Source organism: Panthera leo, chromosome B4 (assembly GCF_018350215.1).
Source record: "Panthera leo isolate Ple1 chromosome B4, P.leo_Ple1_pat1.1, whole genome shotgun sequence".
NCBI lineage: Eukaryota > Metazoa > Chordata > Mammalia > Carnivora > Felidae > Panthera > Panthera leo.
Genome location: NC_056685.1, coordinates 95,495,189 through 95,515,229, shown reverse-complemented (window position 1 = coordinate 95,515,229; position 20,041 = coordinate 95,495,189). Strand labels below are relative to the sequence as shown.

Here is a 20,041-nt window from a genome sequence, read left to right as displayed (position 1 = left end):
ATCCCCTCCCACCCCACTCCCACCTGCCCTCTGGCAACCACTGGTTTGCCTTAAGGCCTGGAATTCTTTAAGTGGAGAGTCCTCAGCTAAGACAATAGAAAGCTAAATCTTGTAGACAGATCAACTCCAAAATCCCTGAAGGAACCACTGGGGTCCAACTCTCAGTTTAGGAAGGGCAGATAGAAAAAGCCAGGCACAGAGATAAGAGTTTGGAGTCAGAGATATCAGGGAATGTGGGCTACAGTCAAACTGGGAGAGATGAGCTGATCCCAAGCAGATGTTTAGGACATCACTTAGGGTTTGAGGCTTTAGTTCAGTTCAATAAATGTTTCTGGAGTGTGCGTTTTTGCAGGTACTGTTCCTGGTGCTTGAGATCTAACAGTAAGTAAACCAGGCAGACATGAGCCTGTTTTCTAAGCGTGTTGATCCAACCTTTATGCAGCATGTTTCCTAAAGTGTAGTCAGACAACCAAATCGTTACAAGGAGGTGTTAGGTGAAGGCAAATACATGGTAGGAGGGTCTAACCTAAATTTCACTCTTTTTTGAGATCCAGATCTGGATTTCAGGCTGTCTTTGTGACATTTCTACTCAGTTGTTCCTCCACAAACACACACGTTCAAGACCAAACTCATTATCGTTCGCCTCCATTGTCCCCAAACATAGCTTTTTGCCGGTGTTTCCTGTTCTCAGTGATGGGCTTCCTTAAGCACATGGTTATAAACCAGAAATTTAGGAATCATCCTGACATCTCTTACTCCATCGTTCTTCATCGCCGGTTCCTTACCAAACACCGGTAATTTCATCTAAATAGTTCTCAAATCAATTTCCCCTTCACCATCTCCACTGCCCCCATCCTGACAAAGTTCTCCTTTCTCTCCTAGACTATTTCAGTAACACAGATCAAATCATGCCCTTCCCTGCCTTTTATCCTCCAGTGGATTCCCATTGACTTCACAATAAAGGCTAAAATCCTTGGCATGTCCCAAATGGCTTTCAAGGTGTCTGACCCCACCTGTCTCACTAAGCTCTTCTTGCACAAGAAGAGCTTAGTGACACAGGACTCTTCCTGCTTCAGCCACGAGGAGCTTGTTTCTGCTTCTTCATGTACTAGCTTCGCCTCCAGCCACCTCCACTACAAGGCAGTGCACAAGTAGTTCCCTCTGTCTGGAATGTTCTTCCCTCCTGTCATTGTCTGATCAACTTTCACCTTTGCAATAGGGACAAGATACTCTTTTCTCACCTATAGTTTCCTTATCAGGAAAGTGGAGGCAAATTCTACCTCACAGGTAATGAGGGAACAGACAACCAAAAGCATAGGGAAACACTAAAAAAAGCAGACTGGCCCACACATTAATAATATTGTTCTCTTCTCTTCTTCAACTTATTTATTTCTGTCCTGCAGAAATTTCTTCTTTTTGTAAATTTCTTTCTTTTTGTAAACCTTCACAACATAGGTCTAGAAGTAAGATGTGATTCTGTCAAGCTCCTTTCCCTCACATTAGTGCATCCTGCTGTGTGCCCATTCTCTGAAGTAGATTTTGGAGGGAGGGGAGAGAGCATGGTGGTAAAATGGGCAGATTTTGGTGCTAGGAAGACCAGAGTTCGTATCCCAGACTCACTTCTAGACTGACTCCATTTCAAGCCATATGACTTTGAGAAGGTCATTTAACATCTTTGAGCTTTCTGCTTCATCATCACTAAGGAAGGGGTAATCTCAGCTCCTACCTCATGTGACTCCTCCTTGTCTGAGGATGAGTGGAATGAAGAAGGTGCTTCATAAACAGCTGCTGCTGCTTTGATAACCATGTGGGTTTAAACACCCTGGGTGTTTCTGATTTTGTCCTGGCAGTGTTCCCATGCTTTATTGCTTCTTTTTTTTTTTTTTTTAAAGTTTATTTATTTATTTTGAGAGGGAGAAGGGCAAAGAGAGAGGATGAGAGAGAGAATCCCAAGCAGGCTCCACACTGTCAGCACAGAGTCTGACTCAGGCCTCGAACTCACGAACCGTGAGATTATGACCTGAGCCGAAATTAAGAGTCAGATGCTTAACCGACTGAGCCACCCAGGCACCCCTCTTTATGTGCCTTTTTACAAACAGTATACCTTCCATTGGTGCCATCCCTTTAGCTTCTCCGAAGAGTTTAACCCACTTCCAAAGGTAACCTTCATTTCACATCACAAGACTGAGAAAAGTGGTATTCTACTTCTCATTTATAACATCTATGTTCTCTTTTAGTTATTTACCTATCTGATGTGACTGTCACATGTACGATTTTAATCAGAGCACTGGCAGATAGACTGATGTATGAATGGTTTGTACATGGGGTCTTGCATTACGTATTCCCATTTTTTTCCCATACATGATTCTGAGGACTGCGCTCCAATTTGAGTTCTCTCTTGCTATAGACACTGTGTAGAAAGGGCTTTACCTTGAAAATAGTTTTCTCCTGCTGTTTAATCGGGGAGGGAGACAAGGAAAACTTCTCATAACAATGCATTGGGTGCTGGTTTGCACGTGGTTCTATGAAATGACCTCCTAATGGTGCACTAGACAAAACCCTTGGCCTCTGGAACACCAAAGTCCACCTCCATCCCAAGACGTACTTGCTATGCTGGCACTTTGGTGAAAAAAACCAAACTAAACCAAAATTTTATTTATTGAACATGCATTTTTATCGTGTAAGCTTGTAATTTCTCTTTGTGGAGACTATTTTAGTGGGAAGAATAATGTCACTAATACTAAAACCATTGTGTGTGTGTGTGTGTGTGTGTGTGTGTGTGTGTGTGTGTGTTTAACCTCTTTGATCTTTTAATCTTATTCTCTTGGTTAGCTCACTCTACTTTTTTTTGTCTGCTTACACCTCCTTGTCTTTTGTTACTTCCTTCCCATTCTTTATCCAAGGTCTGAAACTGAATAGGCTCCTGGATGTTCATGGGAGAAAACTGGGGCTGGTTCTAGGCTTGCCTTATTTTCTGCCCAGCACTATGAACCCTGCCTCTCCTCATCTCTTTCTCTTACTCTCTTTGAGGACTATTATCAGCAAAACCTTACCACGAAGAGTCTGGGTGACATTATTAACATTTCACAGGGCTCAGGGGCAGAGGAGTCGGTAGCCCTGAAGCTGCTATCACAAGATGCACAGGCTGATCACGTTCCAGGCAAGAATTACATGTTCTTTTTAGGTTTTATTTTTTTTTTTTTTATTTATTTATTTTTTTTTCTTTCTTTTTAGGTTTTAAAACAATGTCTTACACCCTGAAGATGAACACCAATTGGTGTTCTAATTGGAGACTAGAGACAATACCAAAGATATGTCTGATTCTTTTATTTTCTATGTACCAACCCAATTTGTTTCTCTAGTGGGAACTTGAAATGAAAACCAACATGTATGAAATAATACTCTGGTTAACTGGGCAAAGATGAATATGTCATTCTCTTTGATCACCTTGAACTTCACTAATGACAGTGAGATGACTGAACGTCATTGATGACTATCAACAAATGAAGTAACGATTTTTTTCCCCATAGATCGATTTTTTAGCTACAGATACAAAGGTATGAGGTCAGGGGAGGGTTAAGTTTTGAGTTTCCATCAAATCGTTGTAATCTGAACCTAGTCCTCAAATGTCTATAATGCCAAAAGTTTCTTGGTGAAATACAACTCATTGTGAGTTCTGATTACATTTCCTATTCCCTTCCAAAAAAACAGAAAGGAAATTAAGTTATATTTGATTACATTACAAAAAATCCAACTGGTGTCTGGGCAGTCATTACCATGTCAGAAGCAAACATACATATTGTACAGGGGCAGGCTCTGGGCTATTGGGCTCTGGCACATGGGCTTGACCTCTTATTCTTTAGACAAGCAATTTGTAAACATCAGGAGAGAGTTAAAAGAACACAAACGTACCTATGTGTTTTCATTATGAACAAGGCCAAATATCTTTTGTTTATGTAAAATAAATGAAAATTACATCTCTTGAAACGTGAGTACAATTTGTTGCTTCCTCACAGCAATGTGACCAATTTTAATGTATCAAGTTTCTCAAACTATATTCAATGAAGCCAAGTCTATATGGTGGGGCAAAGTATACTGGATCTATTTCGGTACTTATCAGCCACTTGGTTGGTAGACCACTTGTCTGTGTCATAGCACAATAAAACACTTAATTTCTCAAATGTGTTGGCCATACAAATCCCCGGAGGATTTTGTTGAAATGAAGTTTTTGATTAAGTAAGTCAGAGATGAGGCCCAGCATTCTGTCCTCTATATCTGGGAGGTGTTGGTGCCGTGACAAACACATTCGGATAGTAGGGTGTGCTATCCACACAGCATGTGGCCTCCTGTCTTTATCTGCCCCAGATCGTCAGTAGACTTAATAGGCAGGTATGTATGAGCTGTTTCAATTAAACACAAACAATGCAATCCCAGACTTTTATTTCATATTCCGAGTACCTTTTCAGTTCACACTGGAATGCAAAGTATGGATTATGTGATTATTTCAGGTTTGAAAATAGCTCAGGGGAATATTTGCAGAACATCTGAAGAAGTGCTGCCTGACACGAGTTTTCCCAACGTTCAGTTAAGAAGCACTTAACGGTATAATGGAACCAGTTAGAAAACACTCAGAGAGTGCAGCCTTGGGCTTTGGGCCTGTCCAGATGACTCTTCTTTGCAGCCAGGGTTGAGAAATCCCCTTTGGAGATTACAAGGCCAGGCATGTAGGGGGGTGATGCACTCACAGCTCCTGTGGAGGTTGGAGTGCAGCTTAAAGAGCGAATGTGTAAGACAAGGAAAATAACAAAGTGAAGAGAAACAGTGAATTCCAGGGACAGAAAAAAAGAGGAAACATTAGAAAAAGGGCCGAGTGATAGTCTAAAAGTTGACTATAGTTCAAGAAAAGCCGAGTGACAGAGTGGAGGCCTCCCAGGTGTGGGCAGCATGGACGATGAGGCAGGTCTCATCCTCTTTGTTACTTGTACTGATACAGAAGTGGCCTGAAAGCATGCACAATGAATGGAGACCGGAAGAGGAATGCATGTTTGCATTCATGTAATGCATTCATGTAATGCAATCATGTAATGATCACTAGTCTCAAAACTGATGCTTTCGGGGCGCCTGGGTGGCTCAGTTAAACTTCTGACTTTGGCTCAGGTCGTGATCTCAGAGTTTGTGGGTTTGAGCCCCGTGTCAGGCTTTCTGCTGCGAGCACAGAGCCTGCTTCGGATCCTCTGTCCCCCTTTCTTTCTGCCCCTCCCCCACTTGCGTGCACGCACTCTCTCAAAAATGAATAAACATTTAAAAAACAAAACAAAACCTGACGGTTTCATTTTTGGAACCGCGTGAAGGAAGCGGGAGAAGTACCATTAAACATCTCCAGTCTGGGACGACGGCAAAACTTTACAAGGGTTCACTGTGGCCCAAACCCACACACCCCATAGGGGCTCTTTCAGCTGGTACAATACAGTGTCTGTGCGGTTGGTGGTTAGAGTCTATGTTTATAACACTTTTTGTCCAATCTTAACTCTTGTATCAAAGCAGCACAAAAAACCATGAGAAAATGTGGCGCGGTAGCACACAGTGCCAACATTCAGCGCCTCACATGGGCTTGTCTGCGCTCCGGGCAAAGGGACCGCTGGACAAACATTACACAGTCAGCCGATAAAATTCAGCATGCACCGGGGGCCGAGTATCTATCTGGATGCGATAAACATCATACTAGAAAGTTAACCCTTGGCTTTTTCACAGGGAACACATACTTATAAGGTTTCAAACACAATTGTGTTTGTGAATCAGAAACCATAAGGCAAGAGACACCTGGTGAACAGTGAATCTCCAGACGGTAAGAAACCAAATCTGAACACCTTTATCAGGGAGGCACCGCCCAGTTCAAGTGAACAAAAGATTCATGGTTTTCTCTTTCTCAAAGAGTTCACTTTGCTGGGTGTTCTGTTTGTGATCTTCTTTCAGCTGATAGGGGCTTTTGGTTACCAACTCTTATCCTTCTATCTTCTGCCTGCCTCACAGCTGTTTAAAGTTCCTATTGGCTACTGCTATTATCTCGTTTTTCAATGCGGCCACTAGACCCCGTGCCCTGATGCAGACAACCCAACTTGAGAGTGTTTTGCCTTCTGACTGCTTCTTTCCTTCAGGAAAATGCTTGTGTAACAAAGGAGGAGTGATACTGTGATGTCATTAAGGAGCCCCTGAAAATGCAACAGACCTATCGCCATGCCACAAAGGGGCCCTTGTGGGCTTGTTTATCTATAGGCTCGTGAAAACCTAGGAAGTCACTTTGTTTGACTGGACTACAAAGCTTAAAATGGTCTCAAGCACAGATTTGCTTTCATTAAAAGAACAACCACAACAAAAAAAGATCAAAGGAGGAAAGTATCATCTTCAATCTCATGTTTCTCCTCCTCTTGTATCACCTCAGTAAAAGGCATTAAACAAATGCTATGTAACTATTAACCGATGGCTTCTTTAAGATACTTTTCAACTAGAGTCTGCAATATTTACGTGCTTTTTAAATGCATCTCCCTCATCATTCCAGACCAGAAACCAGTATTTTGTTTGACAGATGAGGACTTTCAGTGTAAGTAAGATAAAAGCACATATTACACATGCATATATTGGAAATCATGCGATATATTGCGAGCACTTACACATTCTCAGGAGATGAAGATTTACTGACCACCTACTCACGGCACAGTCTTGCCAAACAGTCACTGTAAACACTTGCTTACAACCCAAGCTCTAAAATGTCCAGGTGGTATGAAAGTTCTTTTTGTGGGAAATAACTAATTTTTACTTATTCAGAGATTCTAAGTCAATGAAGAGTGGAAACTCCTGATAGAAAACTTGTATACTCAGAATAAGGAAAAATAACCCCAGTGCTGTGTATGTTCATGTGTCTGTATGTGTCTGTGTGTCAGTGGGATTGTTTGTGAGTATGTTTGTATGTTTGGGTGTGGTGATGGGGAAGCTGTGCAGTGAGACTTTAAGATATACCATTAGATCTTAGCTCACTGATTTGAGGACCCCTGATGTATATACAGAACCTTAAAGATTAAGTCATTTTAAAAATTCATTTAAATTCAAGTTAGTTAACATACGGTGTAGTCTTGGTTTCAGGAGTAGAACCCAGTGATTCATTGCTTACATATAACACCCAGTGCTCATCCTAACAACTGCCTTCCTTAATGCTCATCACCCATTTAGCCCCTCCTCCCTTCCAGCAACCCTCAGTTTGTTTTCTGTATTTAAGAGTCTCGTATGGCTTGCTTCTCTCTGTTTTCATCTTATTTTTCCTTCCCTTGACTCAGCAAAAGTTTCATTACAAGTCAGCTCAGATCATCTAGAAATGGAATAAATTGAAGATTCCAATCTTATCTAGATTTTTCTAGACAAGAGGAGAAAGCATTATTTCTGATTTGAACTCAGGAACAAAATACTACAGGAGAATGCAGGACAAGATCTTGGATCTGCAAGATTCTGTCCTGTGATACCAGCATATATAAGAGGCTTTTCACTGCAGGTGCTATGATTGAGTGTCTGATCTGAAAATCCGAACTCCAACACTGGTCCCCCCCACCCCGTATTGTTTAATGAAGATTCAAAGGGTTGTTGCCATAATGAAAAGTCTCATTCACTCACAACTTATTTAGCTAGGGTCCCCAACCAAGGAGTTGATGAAAATGGTCATTTGGACATTTCATTGCTCCTTCCCATATTGGTCCTGAGAACATTTTGCAATTTAAACTGTACTTACAGGGACTGAAGGCTTCGCAAATTCTGCAGTGCTCCCGCCGGTACCTGTCTTAGGTGATTATTCTGCAGCATACTGCACGTGAAAACAAATGAAGAAAAATGTTAAAGAAAGTTAACAGTAATCAATAATAACTGGCCACAGCACTTCCAGGCTCTGTTGTAAGTGTCAGGGAAACAGCAGAGCATCAGACAAAGCCTTGGCCTTTGGGGAGCTTGAATTCCTATGTGGAATGAAAGATAATTAAAAATTAATGGGTGAGTATATGCCATCAGGCAAATGGTAGGTACTATGAATAAAAAACAAAATATGGATTTGGGATAGATAGATACAAGGGTTGAGATTTTTATTTTAAAGGTGGTCAGGGAAGATCTTTCTTAGGAGTTGATACTTGAGCGGAGACCAGAATGGAGTCATGGAGCAAATCCTGTGAACATCTGGGAAGAGTTTCTGAGAAGAGGGAGGAGTAAGTGCAAAGGCCCCGAGGCCAGAGCTCGCTTGATTTGTTCAAGGAGCAGCAAAGGATCACTTGTGAGGAGGAGCGAGTGAGAGCAAGAGGTTGGGAGAGACTGAAGCTGTCTCATGGAGGACTTGCAGGCCACAATGAGGCTTTATTTTAAGTGTGACAAGAAACTCTTGTTGAACGGTTTATAGGGAAATGACATGATCTTATTTATGTTTTTCTTTTTTTAAAAATTTGAGTACAGTTGATGTCCAATGTAACATTAGTTTCAACTGTACAACTTACAGATTTGACAGGTTTATACATTATGCTATGTTTGCCACAAGTGTAGCAACCGTCTATCCCCATACATTGCTATCACAAGATCACTGAATGTATTGTGCCTTATATTCCTGTGACTTATTCATCCCATAACTGGAAGACCTTATCTCCCACTTCCCTTCATTGATTTGGCTCACACCCCCATCCTTCTCCCCTCTGGCAACCATCAGTTTGTCTTCTGTATTTATAGGTCTGAATCTGTATTTTTTTTTTGTTTTTTTGTTGTTTATTCACTTTTTTGAGATTCCACTTATGAGTAGAATCATGGTATTTGTCTTTCCGAGTCTTATTTATTTCACTTAGATAATACTCTCTCAGTCTATCCATATGGTCTCAAATGGCAGATCTCATCCTTTTCATGGCTGCATAATATTCACACACACACACACACACACACACACACACACACGCACCCTTTATCCACTTCTCTATTGATGAATACTTAGGTTGCTCCCATAATTTGGCTATTGTATCTAATGCTGCAATAAACACAGGGGTGCGTGTATCTTTTTGAATTAGTGTTTTTGTTATCTTTGGGTAAATACCCGTAATGAAATTATTGGATCACATGGTAGTTCTATTTTTAATTTTCTGAGGAACCTCCATACTGTTTTCCACGGTGGCTATACTGTTGACATTCCCACCAACAGTGCAAGAGGGTTCCTTTTTCTCCATATCCTCACCAACACTTGTTTTATTTATGTTTTTAAAGGACCACTCTGAGGACTGTATAAATTAGACAAAATGGAAATATGGATACAGCAGGAAGCTATTCAAGATCTTCTTTCTTGTGTAGCCATATTTTAATGTAAATTAAATTCTTTTTGTGAAGTATTGAGCTTTTGCTTGCCTGGGTTCAACTGTTCTTTTCAGAGCATGACTACAGAACAGAAGCAGCTGGCAACAAAGAAATAAATATCTATCATTGTTAGTAGGGAAATAGCATGGAAAAAAATTCCCATTAGATTCCTCATATTTTGCTATTTTATTCATAAATATTTAGGGGCACCTGGGTGGCTCAGTTGGTTAAGCGGCCGACTTCGGCTCAGGTCACGATCTCGCAGTCCGTGAGTTCGAGCCCCGCGTCGGGCTCTGTGCTGACAGCTCAGAGCCTGGAGCCTGTTTCAGATTCTGTGTCTCCCTCTCTCTCTGCCCCTCCCCTGTTTGTGCTCTGTCTCTCTCTGTCTCAAAAATAAATAAACGTTAAAAAAAAATTAAAAAAAAAAAAATATTTATAAGGCAATAATTTTGCATCCGTTCTCCCAGTATTTCGTGGTCTACGTAAGCCAAAGGCAGAAGACCATTTTAAGAAAGCAGCCATTTTACAGAAAAGCCTCTACTTATTAGGTCACAAACCTATATCTGGATCTCTGAAACAGTTTGTCTGGTTCCTTCACCTCTGCAATGGAAGTTTCTTTCCATTAGATGACTGGCTGGGGACCCAACCCCAGGTGTGTCTAACTCCAGACTTGATGCACTTTCTACGACACCTTGCAGCATTACCTTGAGACGTATTTGGTGAATGTGCAAATTCTCAGGTTGTACGGTATATGGCATGATTAAGGTATGGGTAAGAGTATGGGTTCTCCAATCTGTCTACCCCGTCCCTGCCCCTAGCAGTGTGGCCTCAGGGAAATCGTCCAAGTTCTCAACTTCTCGGTGACCAGTGATAATGCCCACCCCCAGGGCTTACTGTTATGATCCGATGGGTGAAGGTACACAGAACAATACCTGCTGTGTGGTAAGCATTCAATGAAGGCTGACCCTTTTTGTATGAATTGATAGACTCCCTTCTCAAAACTAACAATATAATGGGATTGTACTGGATGTGACATTTTAATTAACCAGAAAGTAAAATGGGGAAAAAAAATCCGTGCCAGTGGTTCTCAGACTTCTGTGTTCATCAGTATCCATTGGAAGGCTTGTTAAAGCACAGCCTGCTGGGCCCCACCCTCAAAGTTTCTGGTTCCGTAGGTCTGGGTAGGAGCCAGAGAACCTGTGTTTCTAGCAAACTTCCAGGTGATACTGGTGCTGCACAGTAAGGCAGCACACACTCACGCACACGCCTGTGCTATCTTAAATTGCTTCCACTGGAGTATTTTCACAACTTGAGGCTGCAATGAGCTTGGAGAGAAGTCTTAAGTTAAAAAAAATTTTTTTTAATGTTTACTTATTTCTGAAAGAGAGACACAGACAGAGTGCTAGCAGGAAAGGGGCAGAGAGAGACGGAGACACAGAATCTGAAGCAGGCTCCAGGCTCTGAGCTGTCAGCACAGAGCCCGACACGAGGCTCTAACCCACCAGCTGTGAGATCATGACCTGAGCTGAAGTCAGACACCCACTGATTGAGCCACCCAGGCACCCTTGATAAGGCCTATGTTTTAAGTCTCTGAGAGCAAACCATTTACTCTCCCTGACCATTTGTCATTTACATGTATAATGAGAATAGAATAATATCATCTGGTAGATAAGGTGTTTGAGGATTAAAAATATGAAAGTATTTGTAATACTTTCATATATACAAATATGAGTGTGTATACAAATAAGACACGAAAATACTTTAGAGGTCATAAAACTTACACTTTTCTTATCATGGCTGAGATTCTGTTTACTAAGGAATATAATTATGTCACTTGTATCCTAATAGTTTTACTGAAGTAATTTCATTATTAAACTTGAACTCAACTAACATTTCATAAATCAAGAGTGTCAAATGTATTGGTTCCTTTTTTTTTAAGTTTATTTATTTATTTTGAGAGAGAGAGAGAGAGAGAGAGTGAGAGAGAGGGCTCAACCAGGGAAGGGGCAGAGAGAGAGAGAAGGAGAGAATTAATTCCAAGCAGGCTGACAGTGCAGAGCCCAAAGTGGTGCTTGATCTCATGGTTCATCAGATCATGACCGGAGCGGAAATCAAGAGTCAGACACTCAACGAACTGAGCCACCCAGGTGCCCCATTGTTCCTTATGAGAAAAGTCAAGTTTTAGGAAGATCTCACATTTCACTTATCTGTTAAGGAATTGGTAAAATTATAGCTTCAATTCCATATTTTACATAATTTACTTGAGTATTAAAATTTTACATTTCTATATTATTTTATACTTTTCCAAGTAGTTTTAATATATTATAGAATTTTACCTTCACAGAAATGTTTTCTAAGTCACTCACTAATTGAGTGATAAATGTGAATGTTGGTAAGATTCAGATAATAGACTTCATTGATGTCTAAACTTTGTAGGTGATATATTACTCTATAAAGTATTGAATAGTCCTTCTACGCTTTCTAACCAAAGAGTGAAACTATTAAAATGTGGTCTTCCTAAAACAACTGGAAAATTGGAGTAGAGGATAAGAGATACTCAGATGGTTTTCCTCCATTAAACAGTGGCAAAGTTTCTCCAAAGTTTTATATATCTGGTTTCAGAAAACAGTACTTATATGAACTTTGCTAATGATAATTTTTAAAGCTACTCCTGAACTACCTCCCAGCAATTTAATTTTTGAACTACTTCTACAAGTAAAATACCAAAAATATAATTTAGAAATCACTTAAGTCCTGATCTCTCCCTAAACTAAAGAACTTCTGTTTAATTACTTTTTTTTTTTTTTTTAACATTTTTATTTATTTTTGAGACAGAGAGAGACAGAGCATGAACGGGAGGAGGGCCGAAGAGAGAGGGAGACACAGAATCGGAAGCAGGCTCCAGGCTCTGAGCTGTCAGCACAGGGCCTGATGCGGGGCTCGAACTCACTGGACCGTGAGATCGTGACCCGAGCGAAGTCGGACGCTCAACCGACTGAGCCACCCAGGCGCCCCTGTTTAATTACTTTTAAATGACAAAACAAGCACAAGTTATCTCCACAAGTCTCCAGTAAGTTAATTAGAAAATTCTGTTTTTGTTTAAGATATCCTAGTGGGAGACAAAACAATGAAAGGGTTTACAGCACTTTGGAGTGCAATTAAAACAGAAAGCATTCACAACATAGCTGCTGATTTCTTTTGCAAATACTCCTTTATTCTGTGCATCCAATAGAAGCAGAAAGCACCATGAACTGAATATGGGTTTAGGCACTTTTGGCTTCGTTTTTATCATTCACATATGGGTGAGAAAAGAAAATTTTCCACCTTCTCTAGAGACAAAGAATGGCTGCATATTTCTTTTAATTAATTCTTTTAATGTTTATTTATTTTTGAGAGAGATCAAGAGAGAGAGAGAGAGCACGCGCGAGCACAAGTGAGGGAGGGGCAAAGAGAAGGAGATGCAGAATCAGGCTCCAGGCTCTGAGCTGTCGGGACAGAACCCTAGGCAGGGCTTGAACTCACCAGCCACGGGATAAAGACCTGAGCTGAAGTCTGATGCTTAATTGACTGAGCCACCCAGGTGCCCCAGTATTTTCTTAATTTCTTTCCCTGATTTTAAAATATTACAATCCATTAAGAAAATGAAGATAGTGGTGCGCCTGGGTGGCTCGGTCGGTTAAGCGTCCGACTTCGGCTCAGGTCATGATCTCACGGTCCGTGAGTTTGAGCCCCGCATCAGGCTCTGTGCTGACAGCTCAGAGCCTGGAGCCTGCTTCAGATTCTGTGTCTCCCTCTCTCTCTGCCCCTCCCCTGTTCATGCTCTGTCTCTCTCTGTCTCAAAAGTAAATAAATGTTAAAAAAATTTTAACAAAAAAAAATAAAATAAAATATTACAAGTTTGAAAATGCTTTTATTTTAAAAATTTATTAAAAATTTAAATATGTTGAAATTATTGAAGTCTTAAAATATTGAAGTTTTAAAATTTAAAATATTTCATACAGCATCCCACGCTTCTTAACAGTACTTTATTTGGTTTTCTTTTCTGCCAACAGGGCTACGTGAGAACAGGTACAGCGAAGCAGAGGGAGATGAAATCATATGTTACAGGGGAACTTCATCACAGTCGATGGCTTGATCCTTAGGTATTCCTTCTGCCTAATTGTCCTGTGTTTAGGTAGGTATAAAGTAACTGTCGAGACTCTGTTGTAAGCCTATGTGGGAAGCAGAGAATTTTGGCTAATCGTGACTTTTCCATGGTTAGTTTTACCCATCACCTCCATGGCTTTGGTTCTGCTACTGGGTGGCGGAAAGATGAGCTGTTCCTTGACTGAACGGTTGACAGGAGAAAATGAACCTTTGCTGAAGAAAGCCTGGTTCAGAATTCCACTGGACTGGGTGTTTTACAATATAGAACCAATAACTTATTTTTCTATGAAGCCAGTATTTATAGAGATAATCTTAAATACTAGTGATCTTCCAGAGTTAACGGTAGTAAGATTTCAAATATAAAAGAGTCCTAGCTAAGGAGGGCTGTTGCTATCTTCATTTTCTTTCTTTCTTTTTTTTTAAATTTTTAATGTTTATTTATTTTTGAAGGAGATAGAGACAGAGCATAAGTGGGGGAAGAGCAGAGAGAGAGGGAGACACAGAATCCGAAGCAGGATCCAGGCTCTGAGCTGTCAGCACAGAGCCCAATGTGGGGCTCGAACTCATAAACTGTGAGATCATGACCTGAGCCCAAGTCGGAGGCTTTACCAACTGAGCCACCCAGGCGCACCACTATCTTCATTTTCTTAATGGATTGGCTTACTAGTATCTTTCTCTTTTTTTAATCAAATGCCCTCCTTACCCTCTCTATGCTGATCAGGGACCCAGATGAACATAACTTTTACACTACCTTTCTTACCATGCTATACAATAATCAGTTATCTCTTTCTTTCAGTGACTTTTGGGTTTTATAAAACATTTGGAAGAGTTGCCATGAAGAAAGAAGCAGGCTTATTCAGCATTTTACCCCTAGCACTGTGGTCTCAACACGACCAGACTCAATTCTCCCTTTAATACTAAATATTTATAATGCCCCATCTATTATATTTAGATAAAATTCATAAAAATATAGCCTATTTACACACATCACTTCAAAGAAAAAAACCAATAGAATGTACTGCCCTAACTCTATTATAAAGGAGAAATAAAAAAAATTTATAATAAAGTGATACATGTATCATTATATAAATGATACTCAGATAGGAGACATCTTTATGAACGAGTCAGATGTTAGGCTCTTTTTTTTAAAATACAAACTTAAAAAAATTTTTTTTAAAACTTACATCCAAGTTAGTTAGCATATAGTGCAATAATGATTTCAGTAGAATCCGGTGGTTCACGCCCTACATATAACACCCAGTGCTCATCTCAAGTGTCTTTCTTAGTGTCCCTTGCCCATTTAGCCCATCCCCCTGCCACCTACAACCCCTCCAGTAACCTTCAGTTTGTTCTCTATATCTAAGAGTCTCTTATGTTTTGTCCCCCTCCCTGTTTTTATATTATTTTTGCTTCCCTTCCCTTATGTTCATCTGTTTTGTATCTTAAATTCCACATATGAGTGAAGCCATATGATATTTGTCTTTCTCTGACTAATTTCGCTTAGCACAATACTCTCCAGTTCTATCCATGTTGTTGCAAATGGCAAGATTTCATTCTTTTTGATTGTCGAGTAATACTCCATTGTATATACATACCACATTTTTTTTTATCCATTCATCCATCAATGGACATTTGGGCTCTTTCCATACTTTGGCTATTGTCGATAGCGCTGCTATAAACATTGGGGTGTATGTGCCCCTTCGAAACAGCACACCTGTATCCTGTGGATAAATATCTAGTAGTGCAATCGCTGGGTCGTAGGCTAGTTCTATTTTTAATTTTTTGAGGAGTCTCCATACTGTTTTCCAGAGTGGCTGCACCAGTTTGCATTCCCACCAGCAGTGCAAGAGGGTTCCTCTTTCTCCGCATTCTTGCCAACATCTGTTGTTGCCTCAGTTGTTAATTTTAGCCATTCTGACTAGTATGAGGTGGTATCTCATTGTGGTTTTGATTTGTATTTCCCTGATGATGACTGATGTTGAGCATTTTTTCATGTGTCAGTTGGCCATCTGGATGTCTTCTTTGGAGACGTGTCTATTCATGTCTTTTGCCCATTTCTTCACTGGATTATTATTATTATTATTTTGGGTATTGAGTTTGGTAAGTTCTTTATAGATTTTGGATACTAACCCTTTATCTGCTATGTCAGTTGCAAATATCTTCTCCCATTCTGTTGGTTGCCTTTTAGTTTTACTGATTTTTTCCTTCATGTTTGCTCTACTTTTAATGAATAAGGTTGGGTGTGAGAGAAACAACATGACCAGAAGCTGTTTTGTACAAGAACCATGAAGTGAGATTAGAGTTCTACATGGATACTAGAATAAGAACTAGAATTTTTAAGATACATAACAGACTATGCTTATACGGGAAAGAAAGAACCTTTATTAAAATAAGGATAACATGCTAAGATAAATGATAGATGTTGTAGGGGAGAAAATTAGGAAGTGTTACACTCTCACAAATGAGCATGACATTTTCAGAAATGCCTGTTCCTGGTAGAGGAGAATAGTGTAAAAATAATTCTCTTTTAGGACAAGATAAGGTTGAAATATCACAAAGCACATTTATCCTATCTCAAAGCTCCATCACATGCTGAGGCAAGCCTTCATTCTCCAGTACTGGAGAGCCTAATGGCAACAGAGAATTGAGGCCAAATTGGAAAAAAAAAAAAAAAAAATCACAGTATTGCCTTCATAGAAGTCGGGTAGCAGACCCTGCTGGATAATGGAAGAGCAAGATTAGAAAAGCAACAGGCCACCCAAATAAATATATATATTACACAATTGTCATAACAGATTTTTATGACTGTTCTCCAAAAAATTTTAAGGCTATAATACAAAATCTTTACAAAGCAAACTTTGTTAATGAAATTCAACAGAACCTTATGTTTCATATTTCTCTGCTAATTTAATGGCAATTATTATTAAAAAAATTTTTTTATGTTTTTTATTCTATTTTTGAGAGAGAGAGACAGAGGGAGAGAGAGAGAGAGAGAGAGAGAGCAAGCAGGGGAGGGGCAGAGAGAGAGGGAGACACAGAATCCAAAGCAGGCTCCAAGCTCTGAGCTGTCGGCACAGAGCCTGACGTGGGGCCCAAACCCATGGACTGTGAGATCATGATCTGAGCTGAAGTCGGACACTTAACCGACTGAGCCACCCAGGCGCCTCAAATGGCAATTATTTTTAAGAAGAAGTTTTATACCTCCACGGTTATATATTTTTAATTTATTTTGTGGCTGTTGAGGTGATTCTTCTGCTGCACTAATACTGTTTTCAACTAAATCATACAATACCTGGAATAGACAGGATGCATACACTGAATTATTCAGTGATTTTACGAGAATACATTTATTCCATTTAATTTTTCCTGTACAAATTATTAGGTCTATGCAGAACTTCTTATAAAACCTTTTAGTGTTATTATGCATGAATATATTGACTCAAATTTGGTCAATATGCACTGGGCTGAGTAGCACATCACAGGACAGTTTGCTACATGCCAATCATTCAGAAAACCAAAGATGTTGGTTTTCCAACACTCTGGGGCAAGCAGAGTGGCCACAGTTGAGAACCATTGTTCTACTACTGAATGAAATACTTTCAAAACATTTGATGATTGAATTTGCTCATTGAATATTAGTCTTTAAGTCAGCAAAGCAAAAGGAAGAGCATATATAATTCTGGGCAGAAGTCTTGCTCCTCTAAATTTCTCTTCACGGGGGCAGTGATCTAGCTACACTGCCAAGTCTGAAAATGCCATTCCCATGCTTATAACTTTTCCTTGGCTTCTCATCATGCCTAGATCATAACAATGCTCATGCATTTTTGACATGACATACAGGATCCCTGGGACCGGGACCCTTTCTATCTCTCCACACTCTTCTGCAGATACTTTTCATCTTTCCCCAAATGCCTGAGTACCAATCTTCTTAGAGACGCCTGTTCATCCCAGGTACTTCCTGCCTCAGTGTCTGCATTTATCCCCTCAGTTGATCACGTTATGGTTGTTTCGCAGGTGTGCTAAGATTCAGCTCCTGGATCATCTGTTTGGAAAAACATTTCTTGCAGGAAGCCAAATCTGAACCATCAGACTGGACTAAATGCTTTCCAATTTCTGGATGCAGTGTCCTGCACAGGTCGCTAGACATATTTTTCAGATGAATCAGAGGAGACCTGTTTGTTTGGCTTTGTCCCACTATCTTGATCCCACAACCTGTCACTACATTATAAACTCTTCAAAGGCAAGGGCCATACTTATTGATCTTTGTATTTTTAGCAATAATTTGTTCAATGACACACACACACATACACATGCATACACATGCTCTCTCTCTCTTGCTCAGTACTTCCAAAATACATTTTGTTAAGTGAGTTAAAATAATGGATTCTAGTATAATTTATTTAACATGTATCCAAAATACTTTGTGGTACATAACTCAAAACATCGAAAACACATCATCTAAGTTGTCTTATCTAAACTTGATTTATTTATGATGCATTTTGAATGGTTCCAAATATTCTGATGAGTTCATAGAGACATAGGTACATTAAAGAGTTGGTACTACAGCTCAGAATTTTAGCACACACAATGAATGAACACATTAGGGTTTGGCGGTATGGCAACTTAAAAATATTTCTGCCTAGGGGCACTTGGGTGGCTCAGTCGGTTAAGCGTCCGACTTTGGGTCAGGTCAGGTTCTCATGGTTCGTGGGTTGAGCCCCGTGTCAGGCTCTGTTCTGACAGCTCGGAGCCTGGAGCCTGCTTCAGATTCTGTCTCCCTCTGTCTCTCTGCCCCTCCCCCACTCAAGCTCTGTCTTTCTCTTTCAAAAAAATAAATAAACATTAAAAAAATTTCTACCTAACAGCAAAAACAAGTTAAGCGTAGGGGGACTGAACTCAACCACCTAAGCAGACCAAACGATGGTTCTGCTGTTACATTTAATTTTTAACAAAATAGTAAATTTAAATAAAGCTGATTTTCTAAAAGCCTATGGATCCCTCAGGTCAATGAAATGCAATTTCCATTAAGGAGAAATGTATCAAATGCCTTCTTCGAGTTTAAAACTTTCATCTCAAAGAAAGGAAATAAAATCAGGATAGTCTCTGAGATAAAATTTTCCTGGTATGACTTTCAACTTACATTACCTATTTTCTCTACCTAGGTGACTTTTTTTTTCCTACACAGAAGAAATGAAAGAAAATTAAGCAATGGGTACTAGAAGAAGGAGGCACTCAATAATAATGAGTTTTCTGATGAACAAACTGGGAAATTGCACATTACATACTAAGAAAACCACTTTTACAAGTCTTAGTGAATTAGCATTTCTCAATTAAATAACTACTCAGTATATCTATTAGGCACTAGGCTTTTCCACGTCTATTCACAAGTGGAACATAAACTTGGTAGTTTTTTAGCTGATCCTTATTCGGTGCATTGTAAGGAGACAAGCTTCACAAATGGTTTGAGGCTGTGATCTCATTATGTAAGCATCGTAAGGGTTTATTCACCTGGTGATCAAGACGATTCAAGAGACTGTCCCCAACTTCATTACACAAAAGGAAAGGGAAATACTCTTTTAAAAGTTTGAGTTGATAAGTTGCTTCCTTAGAGGCAATTTTAGAGTTTAAAGTAGAACAGGAGAGATGAACTTTTTTTTCACACACAAATCCAGCCTGGTATCATACTGTCCTATGGTACCAACGAAGGTAGACTTTAATTGAATTATCCTGTGGTTCTAAACAGCTTGTTAGAGGGATTCAGTCTTTACAAGTTAATTAGCATCCACTTGACACTAAAATCAGAAATATAGCAAATAACAGCCTGTTTACTTACAGAACTTTAAGACTATAAAGGCCAGCGAATGCTCCCTTGGGAATGTGCGTCAAAGCGTTTCCAGAAAGACGTCTGTGGGTTTCAAGGGAGAAGAGAGACAGTAAGCATAGTGCTCTTCATGAATTCATTTAGTTGTTAAGAAATGCAATAGAATTTTGTTCAAACCACAAGTATCGAAAAACAACTGTAAAGAACCTTGGCTTGTTATATTTTGCGAAAAGTTTCTGTAAATTTCTAATCAAAAAAGCTGACAAAAGAAGTGTCTATGAAGAAATATGATAAATTACCTATTTTACAATAAATCATTTAACAGCTTGGACTATATATGTAACTCTCCCCTTTAAAAATTTTTACACAAAAACTAGCACCATATGGTAATCTTCAAAAATTGTACTATCAAAATGTGATTGTCCCATGCTTTTTGTAATTCTTTATAAGCCTAAGTAAATTAGATAATATAACATAACAGTATTTCTGTTGCAATTATCCCACAAAATACCCAATTTTCTTACTACATTTGGCAAATAAGAATGCAGACTATCACGATCAGTTTTTTCCAAACTCTCTAAAAAGGGTAGAGTAGGGGCACTTGGGTGGCTCTGTTGGTTAAGCATCCGACTCTTGACTTCAGCTCAGGTCATGATCTCATGGTTTGGTTTGTGAGTGCAAGCCCCACATCGGGCTCTGTGCTGGCAGTATACAGCTTGC

General features: G+C 39.6%; 1 protein-coding gene across 1 annotated transcript in view; it reads right to left on the bottom strand.

The window, feature by feature from the left end:
* The window catches only part of LGR5 (leucine rich repeat containing G protein-coupled receptor 5), a 128,074-nt gene that overhangs the window by 35,825 nt on the left and 72,208 nt on the right, over positions 1-20,041 (bottom strand). Inside the window, exons 3-4 of the mRNA XM_042947177.1 lie at positions 19,334-19,405; positions 7,775-7,846 (exon numbers count right to left, since the gene is read on the bottom strand). Coding sequence (XP_042803111.1) covers positions 7,775-7,846; positions 19,334-19,405 — 144 coding nt within the window. The remainder of the gene's footprint in view (positions 1-7,774; positions 7,847-19,333; positions 19,406-20,041) is intronic.